General features: G+C 42.2%; 1 protein-coding gene across 2 annotated transcripts; it reads right to left on the reverse strand.

The window, feature by feature from the left end:
• Window positions 1-8,865: 8,865 nt before the first annotated feature.
• On the reverse strand, window positions 8,866-20,633 carry Twf1 (twinfilin actin binding protein 1). 2 transcript variants are annotated; one of them, XM_034516834.1, is made up of 9 exons: window positions 20,412-20,633; window positions 18,917-18,994; window positions 17,081-17,259; window positions 16,164-16,259; window positions 15,088-15,192; window positions 13,434-13,559; window positions 12,124-12,274; window positions 11,855-11,976; window positions 8,866-10,841 (listed from the first exon to the last, which is right to left on the reverse strand). In XM_034516834.1, exons 1-9 carry the CDS (start codon window positions 20,434-20,436, stop codon window positions 10,671-10,673), a joined length of 1,053 nt encoding a protein of 350 aa, XP_034372725.1. In that variant the 5' UTR covers window positions 20,437-20,633; the 3' UTR covers window positions 8,866-10,670. The 2 variants fall into 2 exon arrangements, with proteins under 2 accessions (XP_034372725.1, XP_076768064.1); XM_076911949.1 differs by lacking the exon at window positions 20,412-20,633 and adding an exon at window positions 20,031-20,313.

Here is a 20,633-nt window from a genome sequence, read left to right on the forward strand (position 1 = left end):
CCCTGTGGCATCACTAAGACATGCCACTAAAGCTGAGCTGTCTGTCCCAGCTTGCCTGTTTAAGAAGGGAATTACAATCAGAGAAAGATGCAGATTATAAGAAATCCAACCGCAGTTCAGAATAGACCACTCGGGACCACGCGGTTCCAAGGGAGAGGAGGTTTATTCAGGGGGAAGGGCAAAGGTGGAGAGAGGGAGGTGGAAGAGATAAGAGAGAAGTAGAGGCCGGCCATGATCACGTGGAGAGAGAGGAAGGTGGGGGAGGGGACAGAGAGGCAAGAGGGTGAGAGAGAGTAATAGAATAAGAGAGTAAGAGGAGGGGGCAAGCAGCCCCTTTTATAGTGGATCGGCCTACCTGGCGGTTGCCAGGTAACTGTGGGGAGGAGCATACCTGGCTGTTGCCAGCTAACTGGGGAGGTGGAGTTTAGACAGAATACTAACATATCTTCTGCACTATCCTCTGTATTCTGTATTCGAAAGTAAAAGAGAGAGAGGGAGACTGAGTTTGGTGACACATGCCTTTCATCCCAACACTTGGGAGGCAGATCTCTGTGAATTTGAGGCCAGCTACATAGTTATCTCCCCCTCTCTCTAGCTCTCTCACACTCTTGCTCTTAAAAAAGTGGTGTGGCAATGCAGAATGATTAACGTCACTTACATTCAAGAGAGACTGGAGCTTCTTCTAGACCTCACAGCCAGTTAATAATGTACTCCAAGGTCAGAGGTCACTTAAGACTGCTATCCGACTGTGTGCGCAGCCTGCTTAACCTGCCTTCAAGAGAACAATGTAGTAATCAACCTTACGTGCCTCGGATTCCCAACCAAAGCTAATGAGCAGCTTGAATCTTCTCTTTGTTCTTCCATGGCCCCTGACCTTAGAGCAGTGTGTGTGTGTGTGTGTGTGTGTGTGTGTGTGTGTGTGTGTGTGTGTGTGTATGCCTTGCGTGTGTTACGGTAATCATTTGCTGAAAACGGCAAATGTAGGTTAAAAGCAATCTTACACAACGAACATCCGCAGCCACTGAAGACAACACATGGGTATAGCTCAATAAACAGGGATATGTGTAAAACTGCTTATTATCAGAGTCAGCTGGGACCAGTTGGAGTCAGTGACTTAATCCCTTGTAAAACTCTGTTAACGATTTCTGGAGCACACACACACAGAGAGGGAGAGGGAGAGGGAGGGGGAGGGGGAGGGAGGGAGGGAGGGAGGGAGGGAGGGGGAGAGAAATACAGGCATAGGACAGGGACAACTGCATTTAGGCAGACACTGATTCAGACAACAGGCAGACCAGGATGATGGAAGAGACAAGACAGCAAAGTAGAGACCAGCAAAGTAGAGAACAGAACTCACATCTGGGCTCACTGTTGTTCAAGGACACCAAAGGGAAGTGCTGTGTTGATTTCTGTCCTTCATGCAACACCAACACGTTATTGGTAACTGAGTTTATTATTAGTGCATTCTACCTGACCCAAGATGGATGTGCTAGCTTACCATTTCCTGCCTGGGAGGAGAAGACTTAAAGAAAGTAACAATTATGTGTATGCTAAGTAGCCCTCCTTGGGATCCCCAATCCTGGAATTGACAGGGACAACTTTACATTGAGGAGGAGGAAGGAGAAATGAAAGATAACCCTCAGATATCCCTCAGGCACCATCTTTGATGCAGAGGAAGGAAAAAAAATCCACGGTGTACCAGGACCTTAAGAATGACCCAGCACGATAATCGTGCAATACTGTGCCAGTAAACCCCATGACTTGGGAGGTACTTTTAAATGAGCATCAGCCACAGCCTTGCTCATAAAACTGTAGGACAGGGGCACAAATGGAATCAGCCTGACATTTTGGAAGCACAGAAAGTAATATAACTGTCCATCCCTGTTTATGACCAAAGTTATATCCTCCAAGACAACGTGAGGGAAATCAGGCTCTGATTGGTGGCTCACAGGAACTATCATGGATGCATAGTTTTCTCCAGCTGAGAGTCCCCTGACTATTAGGAACTAAGGACAGTAGAGGAAGGACAGATGTTATGAAAATAATCAGGCCTGAGAGGGGCAGTGTCGCATGCCTAGTTCATTGTACCAGATGGTGTCAAGCCAGAGCTCCTTAGGAAGAAATGAGAGCAAAAACCATTGCTCTTGAACCTCTGGGAAGCTTTAAGGACTAGAGCAAAAGTTTAATATATAAATGTCCACAATATCAGCACAAAATATATTTGTCCCCGAGATGGTAATGTCACACCCATCTCCAACCAGAGTACTCTATGTATACTCCTCTGCTGAAAGCGGCAAGTGTCTGCCCAACCTAGAGACCTCTCAGTAGCAAGCTGTAGCCAAAGGAGAGAGGGTGACCATTCACAGCCTGGCCCAGAGACAATTAGCTCCATGGAGAGTGTTGGTCACAGCAGGTTCCATATGGTTGAGTTTCCTCTAGGCCCTGAGCCAGTCCAATGCAACCAGAGCCAGCCCAACCCCCATTGAGCCTGGGGCAAGTGGGAAAGCATATCACCTCTGCTGTTTCACACTCTATCAGGAAGAAATGATTGTGGATAGTGGCAGGTAACTAAGGAAGTAGCTTCTATTCATGCAGCTGGAGTCAGCATTAGGTTTTTGAGAAAGTAACTGACAGAAGAAATGGGATTTTTATTCATGGTACATTGGACCACACTCTCATTTTTCCTTAACATCCCCATAATACTGATTTCTGAAATCAACCGGCAGTTGGTTGCTATGGTAGCCCTCAGAGGTCCTGCCCCTCTGCAGAAAGGCTGCCTCTGACTCTCTTGCCTCCCTTGGGATCCCATTTCCCTAGCTGGGCTGCCTTGTTTGGCTTCAGTGACAGAGAATGTACCTAATCCTGCTGAGGACTTGATGGTGGGAGGGACTTCCCTTCTCAGACAGGGGACACCGCAAGAAGGGGACACCCTTCTCCTCTGAGAAGGGGAGAGAGTAATGGTGATGGAGGTTTGGGGGTAGGCCTGGGAAGAGAAGAGGGAGGGGGCTGTGATTGGGATGTAAAGTGAATAAATTAATTAATGAAAAAAAAAGAAGTAGACAAGAGAAAACCACAAGATCAGGGCAGAAAGTAATAAGATAGAAACATGTGATCTACCAAAAATCTCTATGTAAACAGGTGGCTCTTTAAAAAAAATAAATAAACAAGATTAACAAACTCTTAGTCAAAGTAACCAGAAGAGAGGCAACAGACATTCAGATTAATAAAATGAGAAAGAAAAGAGAGATATAACTTGAGGTACCAGTGACATTCAGAAAATCATAAGGATACACTTGAAAAACCTATATCCCACCAAATTGGAGAAGCTAACAAGAAACGGGTGAATTTATAAACCCATATGCTCTACATAGCAAAATGAGATAAACATTTAAAATACATCTGCGGCAAGCAATGATGCTGACACAGGGAGAGTTAAGTCAGACTCACTGCAGACTTTCAAAACCAGCACCAATCCTTCCAAAATCACTTCATGAAACAGCAAAGCATGGAGTACCTCCAAACTTCTGTTACAGAGCCACCACTGCCCTGAAATCAAAACCAGATAAAGGAACAACAAAAGTTACAGCTGAATGTCCGTGAAGAACACTGATGCAAACTCCTCTGGGTCAATGAGATAGCCCCACTAACAAAACGGGCTAACTACTGAGGCTAGGAACCTAGGTTTGATCTCTGGGACCCAAATAGTAGAAAGACAGAAACAACTCTCACACACAGAGCTAAGGACCTAAATAGGTAGCTCCCAAAAAGTAAGACATTATTTTTACAAATGTTCAACATCTTTAGAAATGCAAATTAAAACCAGTCTAAGGTTCTATCTTATCCCAGTTGCAATGATATACATAGATGTGTGTATGTATTTATGTATGGATATATACATATACACACATGTATGTATATATACATATACACACATGTATGTATATATACATACACAAAAATGTATGTATATATATATACATACACACATGTATTTATATATATACATATACACATGTATGTATATATACATACACAAAAATGTATGTATATATACATATACACACATGTATTTATATATATACATATACACATGCATGTATATATACATATACACATGTATGTATATATACATATACACACATGTATGCATATATACATATACACACATGTATGTATATATACATATATACACATATGTACATATATATATATACAGATACACATATATGTATATATACACATATATGTATACATATATACATGCACACATACTCATATATGTGTGTGTTTGTGTATGTGTGTGTGTGTGTAAAACAAATGCTGATTGACAAGGATGCAGAGAAAAGGGAGCCTTTTCACTTTTCATTGCTGTTGGGAGTGAAAACTGGCACTGCCTCTGTGGAAATTAATGTAGTGATGCCACAAAAACCTAAAAATGGAAATACCATGTAACCCAGGTGTCAAGCCTGGGCGTAGACCTAAAGGGCTCAAAGATACTTGTGCATTCATGTCTGTAGCCTCTTCTCTCACAATAGTAAAGAAATGTAATCAGACTAGATGTCACTGACAGATGAATGGATAATGAAAATATGGCATTTTATTCAGACATAAAGAAAAACACAATCTGTAGAAGAAGGGATAGAGGTGGGAAGTATATTGAGACAGCTCTGGCTCAAAAAGATGGATCTGCAATATTTTCTCTCCTCGGTGGGTTCTAATTTCTAATTTTGCTCTGTTTGCATCTCTTTGGGAGTGTGAAAAGAGCCCAGGAAACTAGAAAGGGGTCCACAAGAGGCCGTGGAATGTGGATTTCAGGTTGGGGGGGGTAGTAAACACATGTAATGGGTAAGTTGAGGGGACAGGGCAGGAGAGATGACTGTCAAGAGTGTGTGCCGCTCTGTAGAGGACCTGAGCTTGGTTTCCAAAGCCCATACTGGGCAGCTCACAACGGCCTGTAACTCTAGCTCTCAGGGATCTGACGCTCTCCTCTGGCCTTCACAGGCACTGTGTTTATATGCATACACATATACGCATGATTAAAATAAAAAGTATTATCTTTAACAAGCAAGGAGAGAGGAAGTACTGGGAGTGGAAGGGTTAAGTAGGATGGGGGTGGGGAGATGGAATAGGAGCTGGACAGAAGGGTCGATCAAAACTAGGTCCTAAGAAAATACCATAAGGAAATCTGATACTTGGTAATCCAATTAAAAAATAAAATTAAATGAACGGTGGTACCCTGCACAGGTGGATAAAAGCTACTTTCCAGAATCCTAAGGTCAAAAGAAAATCCCAGTGGCAAGAGTCAGGCTACCTTCCGGTAAGTTTTTGGTCTACAGTCTCTGAGACCCCTAAACAATTCAGAAATTGCCACTCCTGTTAACTGCTCACCAGCACTAGAAGGTAATACCACATTGCTGATGGCACCATACATTCTGGTCACTGGACACAAAGCAATTAAGCTGGAACTCACTAAGTGTTTCTTCCCTACTGAGAATTGCGATCAATTGTCTTACTCTGAGGTGGTTCCTGAGTGTTATGTTTGCTACAGAGTAACTTGGCAGGAAGTGTATGTTTCTTACAAAGTAATTTTTTCCTGGGGGTGACAGAAAGGACACACTTGTTTACTCACTGCAAATAGGGATACTCCGACAGACCAATGCATGAATATCACCAAGGTCAATTTGGTGAACAAGTAAGTTTTACTGGTGTTACTCATAGGAATATGGGTGAGGGGTTACTCACGGGGGCAGAAATGGCTCAAAGACAGCTGTATTACCAAAGCCTTCCCCGGCATGGTTGACAGCTCACAAAAGCTGGGGATGTGGAGCACACTGCATAGCCTGCAGGCAGCTCAACAGGTTGAAGGCTGTCCTTTCCAAGTGACTCAGTTGGTCTCAGCCTCTTCCAGGCAGCTGAGCTGGTTTTGGCTTCTTCCCTCAGCCTGTCTGGTCTCAGAGTTTTCTTTGCAGCTTTGCATCTCTGAAAGTGACTCCTAACAGTCTTTCTTGTTCATTCTAGTGAATCTACTCGGTTTCTGGGACTTCCTGAAGTTATTCTGAGTTGCGTGCAGGTGTGAGCATACTGTGGAGCATATGCGGAAGTCAATGGCTATCTCAGGAGTCGGTTGTTGCCTTCAGCCTTATTGAGACAACTGGCTCAATAGGCTGTCTTATTAAGGCAGCTGTTTCTGTCTCCCAGCTTGCCACAGGAGAGACAAAATTACAATGGGTGCCACCACATCTGCCTTCTTAGTGGGTTCTAGCAATCAAACTCAGTTGTCAGGCTTGTGTGGCTACCTCCTTTGCCTGCTGAGCCATCTCCCCAGCCTGTGAGTTCTCTTGAAGTCACAGCAGCTATAATTACCTTGTGCAGACCTGCACAAGATCCGGCCTGTCAACCAAGCTATGGAAGACACATGGACTCAAAGGATCCTCCTACCTCTCTCTTAATCAGTCAGTGGTAACTAGACTGGGAAGTGGTGGGGGAGTGGATTACAAGACCCCACCCTTCCTATCTACAGGGAATTTAATGATTTCTAGAAGAGGGAGAAACATCTTTAGTGACATAGCCACTGGTAAGGTGCCACTCAAGAATGGGTTAATATTAGTTTGGGTTCTATGAGGCTTTGGTACAAAACCAAACTTCCTTTGTTAGGGTCAGAAAAACCAAAACAACCCAAGGAGGCACGGGAGTCCAGCAAAAGCAAGAACTTCATTTGAATTAGGCAGCAAAAACTGACCAGTCAGGGGCAACAGCACAGACTTGGGAGCTGACTGCATCCCTGCAGGGAAGTCGCACAGCATATTTAAAGAGTGAAACCGTAAAGCCAGGGCAAAGGGGGGCTGGGGTGAGCTTCAGAGTTATCCAATAGTATTTTGACATTAAGAGTTAAAAGCAAGAGGTTATCCGGTGGAGACCGGGTCTTATCCAGGGCACCTGGTTTCAAGGCCCTTAGCTAATCCTCCTAGACATTTGGACCCAGATCTCAGAGTAATAAAGGAACAAAAGAGTTGGTTCCTGGGCCTGGGACCATGAACTCAGTTTGACCCTGCCAGCAAGATGGAGAAGTTGTCCCTGAGATGCTTGGATTCAGACAATTCTCTCCTTACACCTTCATTTTGCTTCCCAGTCACAGTAAAATGATAAAGGTTATGGTGTCCTGCCTCTCAAACCCAATCACAATGAAGCCTAGTGACCACAGACGCGACACTCTGAAACCCTGAGCCAAAATAAATCTTTTATAGGGTAACAGGTCAGTGGCAAATTACCCTACCCCCATCCTACCCAAGCTCTGACACTTGGAAATCTCCAGCCACGACTCAGCTTTAAGGGCCAAACAATGTTTCAGAGTTAAATGCCAAGCAATACTTCGGGCTGCACTTTTCCCTTTCCACTAGCTCACTGGGCATGCTCCAAAGACCCTATAAAACCCCACCCCTTCCCTCAGCCCTCTGCTCTCTTCCCATTCAGAGGCAGCTGCCATTTTGTTCCCAATAAATCTGTGAAGTTGGTTACATGGTTTGAGTTTCTGATATTTCTTGGCTCCCAGCGGCCAGGATGCCCTTGTACCGGAAAAACCCTTATCTTTCCCAACTTAAGCTCATTTCTCTCAGATATTTCATTACACTGACACAACCCTGACTGACACATTGCCTAGGTGCTAAGAAAAAAATAAAAATAAATACAGCAAGTAGAGGCCGAAATGCAGAAACTGGAGGCCAGGGAGACTGAACATGAGGAGACCTGCTTTGGACGGGGAGAAAGGACATGCATCTAACTGGTTAGAGTGATCCAGGATAAGGATGTTTCTGAGGTCATAGTTTGCAGACAATTGAGCCAAGTGATGAAATTAGGAAGTCTTGAGTCACATGATGCAGAAGCTAGTAAACAGCAGAGGCTTATTCGGGATCACACCACTACCACCACCACTATATACCACCACACAGCTTTCTAGCCACAATGTCATTTAAGGCAGTGTTCCCATCACCCGTGGAGCTATTTGATTGCTAGGCTCAATGACTACAGCAGAACCTCTGAATAAGAGCCCAGGACAGAAAACGAACCTGCTACCCACACACTGTATACGCAAAGGAAATGATTTCCAACAGTCGGCACAGTGCACGCCGTGGGCCAAGCATCTTAGTTCTCCAAACAAAAAGATGCTTTGCGGAATGTAGTGCGTAGGCATGCGTATCAGTGAACAAACGCTGGTCAGAGCACTTGGAGTGAATTCTCTGTGTGGTAAGCCCTGGGGATCCATCTTGGGATTGGTGGGAAGTGCCTTTACTTGCTGTACAATCTCACTGCCCTAAATCGGCTCTTTAAGATGTTTTCAAAATTGCTACCAAAAACATCTGCTGTGTATCATGCCCCTCAAAGGACTTCATACTGAAATGCTGAGTGAATTGAGAAGGCTGGACCAGTCTTTCACACAGAGAGCACAGCTGCACCTTCATCTGGAGCTCCCTAGCTCTACATCTGCGAAATAAGCAATTCTTTAAAACCCCTGCCAAGCACACTGGACACCTATTGTTCTGGGGGTGTGGGTGTGAGACAGGGTCTGTGTACCTAAAGCTGTTCTAGACGTGCTGGAAGTTTAGGCACCCACCACCACCTCAAGGCAGTGCTTTTTATCACGGAGGGAACTCAGCAACTACATGTGTTTTCATTCTTGCTACATTTCTGTAGCGTAATTTTCATCTCCATGAAGCACCCTGTGCTCAGAACTGTTCTTGCCCAGGTCTTCAACTGCCTAAAAAGTTTTGAATTTAAGCAGACTAATGAGATCATCACACAGAATCGCCAGGCATGGGATTGTGCAAAGTCATCCAAGTGTTTAAAATGCACTAGAAAGCCAACATACACAACTCAAAGAGAAAAATTTTATTGATATAAAATGCACTTATAAAATGTCCACAGAAGACATGTAATTTTTCACTGCTATATAAATTTATTGGGAATGTTATTCACATCTATTGTCGCCTAAAACATACTGTAAACAATGAGTTATACCCTAAAACGAACGCATACGTGATTCTCAGCAATCATTGGTTTAATTATTAGTAAGGTTACAAGATCACATCTATATTCTGGAATGTGCATTGACTTTGATGTAGTGTAATAGACTTCAGAGCATAATTGCACACGATGCTTCGGAAAAGTCCCCGCTGGTTATGGATCCAGGACACATAGTATTCCCTCTGCTTGAAATGGCAGCTCTGGTGATGGTCTGCAACACGGGACCTCACTGCAGCACTCTACGGTGCGTGCAACTGACATATACACACGCACAACTAAAGTTTACCTCGCGTAAACAAGTGCGACATCACTGTCAACTGTCCTGCATATTTAAGTAGTAAAGTCTACATATTTGTAAACAAACAAAACACACAATATTCAAATCTATTTTTAAAAATTTCCATCAGCCCGTAATTCCTCTTATGGTGTACGTGAATACACACTGAATTTCTGAAAGGCGCGTGTATTACTTTAGGTAATAAGGCTTTGCATGAGCGCTTCATATTTCATACCATGAAATGTACATTACTGACATCTTGTGCAGCATGAAGAAGTTCAGGTCAAGGACTTCCAAATCCTGGACACGACAGTCCACTTAAAAACTTCTCAGTTATGGCTCTGCAGCAGGCTTAGCAGATTAAATACCAAGTGTTCTAACTCCCTCTATTTCAAGTAACAAAGAGCTCTTGAGGCTCAAAACTCTCTAGGTTGTAAGTGAAAACACAAAGCTTCAGAAAACCTGTGTTCTGAGAGACATTATTAACTGAAACAAGATCCTAAGAATACGTATTACCTGTGGTAGCCTACTAAGTACTAGAAATCAATAATTTTGTATCTGAAAACTTGCTCACAAGCAATATGACAATTTGCTTTAAGACGCATGGTTTCAAAGAGAAAAAAAACTTGAAACTTCAAACATTTTTACTTTAGGTTTGTTTCTTTTTGACTAATACTTGAATTCTGATCTGAACATGAACTGGCTTCACAGTGCTTATGGAGTCACTTTGGAAACAGACAATTCAAAAGCTGTGCAAAGACCTCACAAGACTAGTCTTCCAGTGCCATGAGAAAGCCTGGATATCTGGTACCTCTTGAGCTTGCGCATGAACTGTGTTTCTGAGATCTGAATGGTACTACAATGGAAAGGTGGGGCAGGAAGCCCTGCTGCAGTGCGCCATTCTCCATCACGGCAGACAGCCCCACCTGAGCATGCTCACAGTGAGCAGCTGCCTGCCTCTTCCCAGGCTCCTTAACAATACTCAGGAAGTGCAAGTATCTCAGGGCTGTCCGCTTCTCTTTATAGGGAAACAGAACTCACTACAGAGTTCTAAAAAGCAAGTCCTTTTGCTTTGTGTAACTGGCCCACCTGTGGAAAATATTGAAGATTATGTGAAAGTGTGGAATCAACACGCTATGAAAACAGTGTGATAAAACCAAACATTACTATGTTGAAACCTTGTCTAGCTTTAACTAAAAAATAAAAATCATGAATCTTCTATAGCATTAATTTAAAAAATACATAGAAGTGAAAAGTGCTATTTTTCAAAAAGTACAATTTTCCTCCCAACTATATCAACATGGAATGATTTCAGTTCTCCTTGTACTAAAAGCTGGAAATTTTACAAAACTATATTGCAACATTTAATAAGACAAATTTAATCAGTAGTGGCTTCTGCTTCCGCTGGCCCCCTAATCAATCTTCGGATCCCTCTCTTTCCCGCGGGACCTTTTGGTTTAGCAAAACTCTGCTTATGTGCGTGCTGCTTGGGATGGACTTCATCGTAAAGGAAATCTGCAGTCAGCTCATCCCCGTTGTCTATCTCGATCTGCAACAGAGGAAGTCAGCAGTGAGAAACAATGGAAAGCAGGGAGCATTCAGAACTGACGCACTGTGAGCCGGCTCCCAGGTACGGACGGGCGCCTCCAGGAGTGTACCACACACCTTCCATGGAGAACAAGCAAGGGTCCTTTCCAGCCCTTCTGGGAGACACTAAAGCACTGGCTTAAACAGTCGGCCAGTCACCTGCTAGTCTGCTGCCTCTCACAGCTCCATGTTCGTAATGTTTGCCAGCAGCGGTGAGCACTGCGTCCTCCAGCTACCCTGCCTAATAAATTCAAACACTGCACCTGCTCCTTCATCCACTGTGCTACCTGGAATCGCTCTGAGACAGGGGTAGGCCAATGATGGCCCACAGACCAAATCTCTAGCCCAACTTTAGAGCAATTCACACTTTAGGAGGCTTCAAAAACAATAACAACACGGGAAAGACACCCATGTCAGCTGGCAAAGCCTAAGATATTTACTGTCTGGTCTTGTGCAGTGTCAGCTGACCCTTTGTGAAAGGTGCTGGCACACACTGAGTGACAGAATCGAAACTGCCCCAGGCTCAGAACCCCAACAGAAGCAGTTTAAAAGGAAGTATCTTTGCTTAGACCCTATCTGCATTTCAGAATGTATATGGAGACCTGGTAGCAACACCCCACTGTGTAAACTGACAGGAATGTTCTAAATACGCTGCAATCCTAATGTTATACAGATGGCCAATGAGCACTTGCAACTATCAGTGTTACTAAGAAACTAAACTTTATATTTTACACAAGTTTCCACTTACAGCCACCCGTGGCTCGTAGTTACCATACTACTTAGCACGTATCTAAAGGATGGGCTCATGCCAGGCCATCCCTAGGCACTTGGCAGGCTCTAAGGTCTGAGGATGACAACAGTCAGATTAGTATTCTCATGTATAAGCCATAGCACCTGGAGAGGCACCACACTGTACCAGATGGAAAAGACAAGCTGACCTGAACAACTTCAGTATGTTGAAATAGCAAGGCCCACCTTTCTGATCACTTCCATCTGCAGCTGCCTCTCTACAATCTCTAGCAGAGGGCTCTTGCAGCTGGAATACAGCATCCGCTCTCTTATGCTGCACGTGTATCCAGGCATTGAATAAATAAACACTGTAAGTTAAAATAACAACAATTAGAAATATCAACTAAAGCAAGTCTATAAACTTCCTAAAATTGCATCTAAGCTCCTGGCAAGAAATCCAGAAGCACACAGTGCTGAAACTGAAGGTACCATGTTGAAGGTAAGGTGTCCCATACCTACGGACTCTAAGTAGTCTCCTTCATGGGAGTGCTTATACAGAAAGAAGTGGTAACGTGCTGAATCCTTGGGAATCCTCTTTGGCAAATCTTTTAGTTCTGTATTTTCTGTGTTGGCCAAAATTATTGTTTCATTTTTTATATCTATTTCCTATCAAAAAGAAATAGCATTTATGAAACAGGTAGAACATATATTAAATTAAACAAGAGTCAAAGATGATGCACACAGTCGTGGCTTGTCATGGGCCACCTAGGAAAGACCAAGGCCTTCCTGGAGGTGGCCAGACTTTTTGCATGGACTAAGATGGGAGAGCTCTGAGAGGCAAGGTTCCAAAGAGACTTCATCTCAGGATTGCTTCTTGCAGCTGAAATGTCTTTCCTGTCATTATATTAATATAATAATCCCTAGGCATTAGCCTATCCTACTGAGTAGATTTCCTGCAGATCAACATAAAGATGAACTTTCATGAATTAATGCTATTTAGATGAATTAATGATTTCATAAACTTTCTGATTTGATTCAAATAATCTTAGGAATAAAGTTTTAAGAGATGGTTGTTTTTCTAAAAAGATGTAATAATATTAGAATTAAGAATAGAATGTGCCCATTTCTCATAACAGTAAAGGCTGCATAATAAATACAATGAGCTTTCATAATTACACTAAAAAGAGTAATAGCCTTGGGACAAATTTGTGTTCAAGAAAAAACATTTAGGTCCAAGGATGAAGCCGTAGGTGTGCACTAAGACAAGGTCATGTAAAAACTGTTGCTTTGAACTTATAATGAATTTACAGACTGAAACACTGCTTTGAACTTGTTACCGATATCCTGTTTTTCCCCTTTATGTAACATTTTATCTACCAGCTAAGTTTTTCTCACACAGAGAACTTTTTGTGTTACGGATATAAAAGGCTGAAAGCAGTAACAAAAGGCAGCACAGCCATTTTCTACTTTATTGGGTGTGTACGTCTGTGTGAATGACATCTTTCCCTTTTCTCTCTGGTTCAAAAAAAAGTTAACAAGCTTCCTGGCCAGCGAGAGGCTTCTGGCTGACTCACCAGAGAAAGGAACACTAGCAGTAAGTCCTCTACTGAATTCCCAGCTGCATAACTGCCAGAGAATTATGTATTAAGTTTATAGAGTAAATAGGACCTAAGTTTTACATCTCTTACTGAAGCACAGAACAGAGAGCTAACAGGCCAGAGGCCATCAATCTCTGCCTGCACGCTGTGCCCTTCAACCCTTTCCAGCCAGCAAGTCCCAGCAGTGGGTTATCTGACTTTGCATATACAGGCATTGTGTCTCTTACCAACTGCACATAGTTGAGCTGTTTGCGACTCAGTTTTTCCAAAGCCTGGAAGGCTTCTCGAGAAATAGGAAACGCTACTCCTTGTAGTGTCTGATGCTTTGTGTCCACACTCACGTCAGTTTGTACCTAAGTATGACAGATACAATTGACTGAGGATGCTTCAGTATTCAGCAGTGTCCACGGGCACAAAGAAGAAAACTCCACTTTAAAAAACATATAAATCTCATTTACCCTGTCCCAGCATATGGTTCAAATTCTTAAAACATTTTTAACTTAGAAGGCAAATCATTTCTCACACTGGTCTCCTGTCCTGCTAGTGTACCGTGGACATGCAGAGCGCGTGGCACACGGTTTTGAACAATTGGGGATGGGGTGCCTGAACGGCAGTTATAGGGCTCTGGAGGTGTGTACCTAGCTCAGGTTGGCACAGTTCAAGTAGCTACAGATACTCAAAAGTATCATCAGATTACCTCTGTAAGCACAAACGTTTCTTGCTAGAATTTCTGAACAGTAAAATGTCTACCATATTCACAGGCCTCTACTCTGTTCTACTGGACATAAAATAGAACACATACTTCATGCATTGAACTGAGAAGGACACAGGGCACAGACAAAACACACAGCTCAACAAGCTCCAACTGTGCACATTCCAGATGTGGGGCTTTCTTTACTAAGATGATGGAAGGAGGTACTTCAAGAAAGCTTTTCAGTGCGCATGCATAATGATTTTCTACTTGATAAATGACACCTAGTATAGGGTCTCATTTGCAATACTGCAGCAGAAAGTTGAATACAAACTTCACTAAGAAATGAATGGCGAATCTACAGCATGACACTGATAATGAGAACATCAGAGAACATATGCAAGTGCATACCCCAATGTAGTCCTCTGGGTTCTCATTGCAAGGAATAAAACAGACTATCAAACTTGTTAAAAAAAAAAAAAAGTCACCATAAAAAGCACTACTCAACGTTAGTTTAAAATATGTGCTAGATCCTTGCTACCAAGGTAATAGTAAAGGTACTGAGCCATTTCCAGCCTGGTCCAAGCTAGTATGAAAAACACTAAACAGAAGTTTGGGGCACTTTGTTCTTCTCTGTGAAGTTTCAGTAGAAAAAGAGTGGTTAGAAAAGCCAATTAAGATGGCAGAGAAAGCATTAGCATCATGGCTCCAAGTCTCCTGGCCTCAGTATGCATGACAGATACTCGGCCTTCCGTGCAGGCCTCCATCCAAGGTCACAGAAATCAAAGATCCTAAGCACTCTCTGACATCTTAATTCTATTCTCTTTAGTAAACACCAGTCCCTGAAGTAATATATTTTTAAAAAAATTTTCTTTATGCAGTTGTAGTAGATATAAAGCTCTTTGCAATCATTGGGTAACATACTTTTCTCTTTAAAAATTTCTCACGGCGCAGAGCTTCTAGCAGGAAGTTTGTTTTAATGTGTATCTCAGGGACAGCCCTTCAACTGCGATTACTTTAATATGGATGTTTTAATTTTTTTTTTCTGAAAACACGTAAAGCACAGAGATCTATTTTAACCTAAACAGAATAAAGCTAACGAACCCAACTTCTGATTTTTCAGTTACCTGCATTAAACACGCTACTTTGACACAATGGAAACCGTGAACCATGTTTAGGTTGTGACCTACCTCACTGATTTTAATCTGCCGTAATTCTTCCTCAGCTGCAGTCAGCGGGGCAGGGGATGACTGGGACAGCAGATACTTCTTATATCCATGTAGTGATACATCCTCCTGTACGCAAAGAAATAAACTATTATTTCCCAGAAATACAAGCATGGTGAGGTTACATTAGAAAAGAAGATCAAGGGAGAGCACACAGCAGAAGGCTTTCCTCTAGCCGTCCTGAATCCTCTATGTCGCAGGCTTCAGAACAAGTGTATCCTCTTCATCATCACTAAATCTCCTGTCTAAGTTTGGTCAGTCAAGTAACAAACTGACCAAGCCTCCAGGACACCTGAAACTCACCGTGTGCAGAAAACTGTCCCGCAGCTGCTCTGAGTAATTTACTCAGTCTAAATTCTAGATTAAAGCCACTTCTATCGTATCTGCAGAAGTAGTCAGCACACACAAGGCATGTCAAAGAGGAGGACTCATAAGATGCCGCTCTTGGACAGCTGCCAGTGAAAAGCTGCGAGGCCAGCCCTCCTCCTGGTTCACAGGGGAGAGAAAACACCTCTTCTACTGGCTAAAGCGTGTCATCTTCTGAAACTGAACCATAAGCCAGCTGTTCAAAAGTATATTCTAACCATCTTAATTCATTAATATAATCATAAATGCATCAATGTACCACACAAATTAAAGGGTAAGTGTATTTCAATAGCATTTATTCTCAACATTAGATACAAGTACGTTCATTAGCACAAACTTGCACATCACAAGCGAGAACAATAACCGTCTCACGCTTATAGACTGAGACACTGAAATTCCTATCAATCATCTTCTTTCACCTCTTTGTGTTTGTTACTCTGAGACAGGACCTTACTGTGTAGCCCTGACTGTCCTGGAACGCGGTACATAGACTAGGCTGGTGTCACCCTCAGAGAGCATGCCCCCTCCCTCCCACACGCTGTCATTACAGGTTCGGCCCACCATGCCTGGCTTCACCAGCTTTGGTTTATGTTTTGTTTTATTTTTGTTTTTAAAACATAAAAAAAATAAAATAAAATAAATGTACACTTTTTTATAAATGTTAAGTTTTGCACCTTTACTGTTCCGAACACTTCATCTTTAATGTGGCCACCTCCAAATTCTTTTTTCAGAGTTGCTCTGGTTGCCGCATACAGCATTTTCTGACGAACCTATAGTTGTGAAGGTTTTACATGTTAACAGTATTAACTTTATAAAATATACCATTATAAAAGACTATATTAAAATCTCTAGTATTTAAACAGATCAGGCTGACACTGACAGCTGTAAAATGGGAGTCTAATCCATTAATGACTATTACAGTCGGTCTTAAATTATGTAGTATGCTGTTTAAAATACAAAATAAGTTCCTACCTTTACAAAGTGCAAAATTAGTTGCAAGAACAAAAAATAACCTAAAGTACTATTTTAAAATATGAGGGGGGAGATCAGGCCAAAGTAACTTTTGCAGTGATAGTCTACTCAAAGCTGGATTAGACATTACTCGGTGAGAATCAGATATTCCGGGACTACGGGACGGCAGATGCATTAGAGGAGCACCCTGGGATAGAGACATGCAGTCTAGTAGTAAGAGCTTCAGCAGCTCTCAGGGAATACCATTCATCAACACAAAGAATTTCATAATTCTAAATAGTGAAATCTGCTATTTCTTCCAGACAGAATTAAAAATGGGTAATCTTTTGAGAAAATCTAGATAGCACTAAAAATTAGCTTCTTATAAGAATCCCCACATTGTTTAAAACACTGGGCAATGTTTACATCCAATTCCACCTTTCACTCTATCTTAGTTTACTATCAGCTTTTTTTTGTTTGTTTGGGGAGACGTTTATCCCTCTATGGGAAAAGATTGTTGCTTCTTACCCTTCCTTTAGCCTGCAAATACTTCAGAAAAAAAAAAAAAAATTCTTCCTAGCATTTAATGCCAAACAAACAAGCAAAACAAACAAAACAAAAACTACAAAAAATTACTCACATGAGAATGATCTGGAGACCATGCAATGAATATCCATTCATATCCCTGGGCATTCTGAGAATCTAACCTGAATAATACATAGCACGGTTGCTTGTCCTCCAGCAGGGGCAAGACAAAGGACTCGTAATCCTGTTCCCAGGAATCTGAAGGCGGACTACAGGACCCGACCACCAGTTGCTCTACAAAAGGAGAATGTGAAACGAATGATGGTGTGTAGTACCAAGTACCAATGTGATGAAGACAAGAATGACTTTAGAATAACTTACTCTAGTAATAGCTGAGTTAAATGTTCAAGTAAAGGTCAATTAGAGTTCTTTTCTTAAAATGTGAACTTACTGTATATAGATATATAATATATTATACCATATATACAACTTCATTTACAACTCAAAACTATAATTCTTAAAATTAATATTTAATTGTAAAGAATTATGAAGCAAGCTTTAGCTCCTATGTGACATCACTGTTGGTTTAAATGTTGCCTAAGCACGCGAACTAGAACTGGGAGTCGCCCAGTTCTAAGTGCTGTCTTGTAGAACTAAGTAAGGTTATGAAGGGAGTATTCCCAGAGTCACCTGTACCCACAGACAGTACATCCATCAGTAGTGCACAGCAACAGGGCAAACCTATGACAGCTTCCACCTTCCTCAGAAGAAAACATGTCGTGGTACAGTTGGATAAAAACACTGTTCATGGTTTAAAACAATCATAGGCTGGCAACACAAACCCCCAGAAATCCCAGAAGTGAAGATCAAAAATAAAACAATATGCAGTTTATAGGAACTTAAAACAGCATTATGTGCTAAAGAGGATGGATCATTTATATATGTACAGCTTTCCAACTGCAGCTGCTCCAAGGGGGGAACAAGTACAGCTGTCAAAAGATAGCCTTCATTAGAAAAACAGTAACAATTAAAAAGGTCTGGAGCAAACTATAAAATACTAGGTCATTAATTTAAGAAGTGGGTATTGACTTTTTTCATTCTCTAAAATTTCCTAATTTAATATTTTTCTTAAGATTAAAAAAAACCTTGAAAATATTTAGGAAACAAGAAATTTTCTTCCTAAAATATGAGTTAGATACATTTTTATCTTCCCATTTTGCTTACGGACATTCACATTTAGCTGAAGTATATACATTTGTTCCTACAGAAGTTACGATTTTCTAAAGTAGTTTCACATTTAAATATATAAGCAGAAAATAGAAAACAAACTTGGTTTATTTCCACTACAAGTTATTTTTCCAAAACAAAATGTGTTAGGGTATTTGAGGAGGCCAGCAGAGTACTCTCGGCATAGTCATTCCAACATAAAAGTATGAACAGTTTCTTTAATTCCATCTATGTCAGATGTAGCCTCTCAGCCAGTTTTTCTGCTCACACATTTATCGTTAAGGAGTCAATTTATAATTTGCCCTGTTCTTAGAATGTTTTCAAACACAGAGAGATAGGATCTCTCTACGGTCCAATCAGGCAATAAATAAATATCTCAAATGTTTCTACTTTAAAACACAGTTCATTGAATAACTCACAAAATAATTAGTTTTGGTTTCAATAATTGCCTAGTTACTGATTTTCATTCTAGAAAAGGATACCTTTTTCCATGTTAGACATGGATTGTGCTGCAGAAAGGCACACAGGTGAAGCTACCACACCAGAAAGCTTCTGCTGTTTCCCCAACATCCACCCCCAATTTAAAAGGAAAACAGGCTGAAAGGCAAACTCTGAACTTGCTTCACGCTGATTAATAGTTCAAATTACTAATAAGGCTTGGAAATCTGAAACTGTAACAGCTAATACTCCAAGGGCACATAGTCTCTTAGAAATGTTAACTAACCATTTTCAATAGATATTTTCAGAAGTCTGTATTTCCCGTTCCTGGCTCTGGCAAAGATCTCTTTAACATCTTCACTTGCTGTGGAAAAATGAGAAAGGAAAAAGACTGTTTAAACTTAGAAGTAGTTTAGTTTGTATTTACCTAAGAAAAACATAAATTAAATGTGGAGCATATGCCCCTTCTTGTTATTATAAAACAGAAGCATAAGATACAAGCCTTGGCTATGAGTAAAAAGTAAATACTAACATTTAGAAAGTACAGGAACTTTAACATTTTCACTACAGAACTCTGAAGCAGAAGTAACACTAGGGTGAATATTTTAGGTCAAACCCAGTAATGGACAAACTGCTTCGTGTCTGAAAACGTTGAAAAGTCGCTTCTATCGTCCAATTTTAAGTTTGTGATAGCCCCTTCATCAAATCATTTCCTGTCTCTGTCCATCAAAAACAACAGGATCAATTCTCATATACTGATTAAAGAAAAAACTTGTAAAACACTAGATCTTACAATGATTCTATTTTTCTTGTATCTCTTTTGTCAAAAAGTTATAGGAGCCATCGAGCAAATAAACACTTAATGTGTAGTCATTACTGCTTCAAATTCGGTCTTGTGTTGTTGACTGCCGAGCAAGACTACTATTTATGTCTTGCTAGATAAAAAGCTCAAACATTAAACAATTTTGACATACTTAAATGTCAAAAGTTACACTGGGGAAAAATTCAATGTTTTTAGATCTGAGACTATTTCTGCCTGCGTGTGTACGGAATTAAGTGGTAGTGTCAAATACCCTTAAACACAAAACAAGTTATCAAGTAGTCACCGGGAGGACTCAGTTAACTATTCCAGGAAGTGCTCTAGTTTATACTGGAACTCGTTAAATAACCTCTGGATATATTATTTGATTCCGAGGAGGTTGAGTACGTCCAAGTTGCCTATTTTCAAACCAGGAAATAATAATGGCGAGTAAGACACACAAGCAAACTGCACATTCAACTGTCTCCACGGGGTGATGAGGTGCAGCCACACAGATCAGACTTTTCAGCTGCCTGCGGAGCAAGCAGCCAAAGATGGAAAAACACTTCCTACTCAGGATTTCTCCAAAAGGAAGGCACACCCGCGTTCTGGGAGAAAATCCGGGGAGTTCGGGAGGCACCCTACAGCGGTAGGATCTGTTTGGTGTTCAAACGATATGAGCGCTGAAACAATCTCCTTTGGCTGGTCCTGAGGAAAAGTCGCTCAGCTGGCCGGCGGAAGGAGCCTGGTCAGCTTCGGATCTTCCTGCTCTCGGCAAGGGTGCCGGGATGCAGCAGGGTCGCCCCGTGCATCCTCCTGTCTCCGCTCTCTGGCAGCTACCGGCCTGATACGTGGCGGCCGCCGGCTAGGGCCGCGAGGGACACAGTCGGGCCGTCGCACCCAAAGCAGCTCCAATGCCGTCCGCGCCTCCAGCGCTCGGGCCCGCAGCCTCCCGGGAGCCCCTGCCCCGTGGCGCCGTTACCTTGGATGCCGGTCTGGTGGGACATGGCGGCGGTCCCGGGTTCCCGGCTCCCGCGCAGGGTGCGGCAGCGGCCCCGGCCGGCGGATCCAGGAAGTAGCGGCTCCGCCTGCGCGTCATCGGCCCGCGACCCTCAGTCCCGCCCCCAGCACCAGCCCCGTTCTCCTGCGCGGCGTAGGTCCCGCCCAGGATTTCGCTCCCACTTCTTTCACTGGCTACCCTCCC

Source organism: Arvicanthis niloticus, chromosome 13 (assembly GCF_011762505.2).
Source record: "Arvicanthis niloticus isolate mArvNil1 chromosome 13, mArvNil1.pat.X, whole genome shotgun sequence".
NCBI lineage: Eukaryota > Metazoa > Chordata > Mammalia > Rodentia > Muridae > Arvicanthis > Arvicanthis niloticus.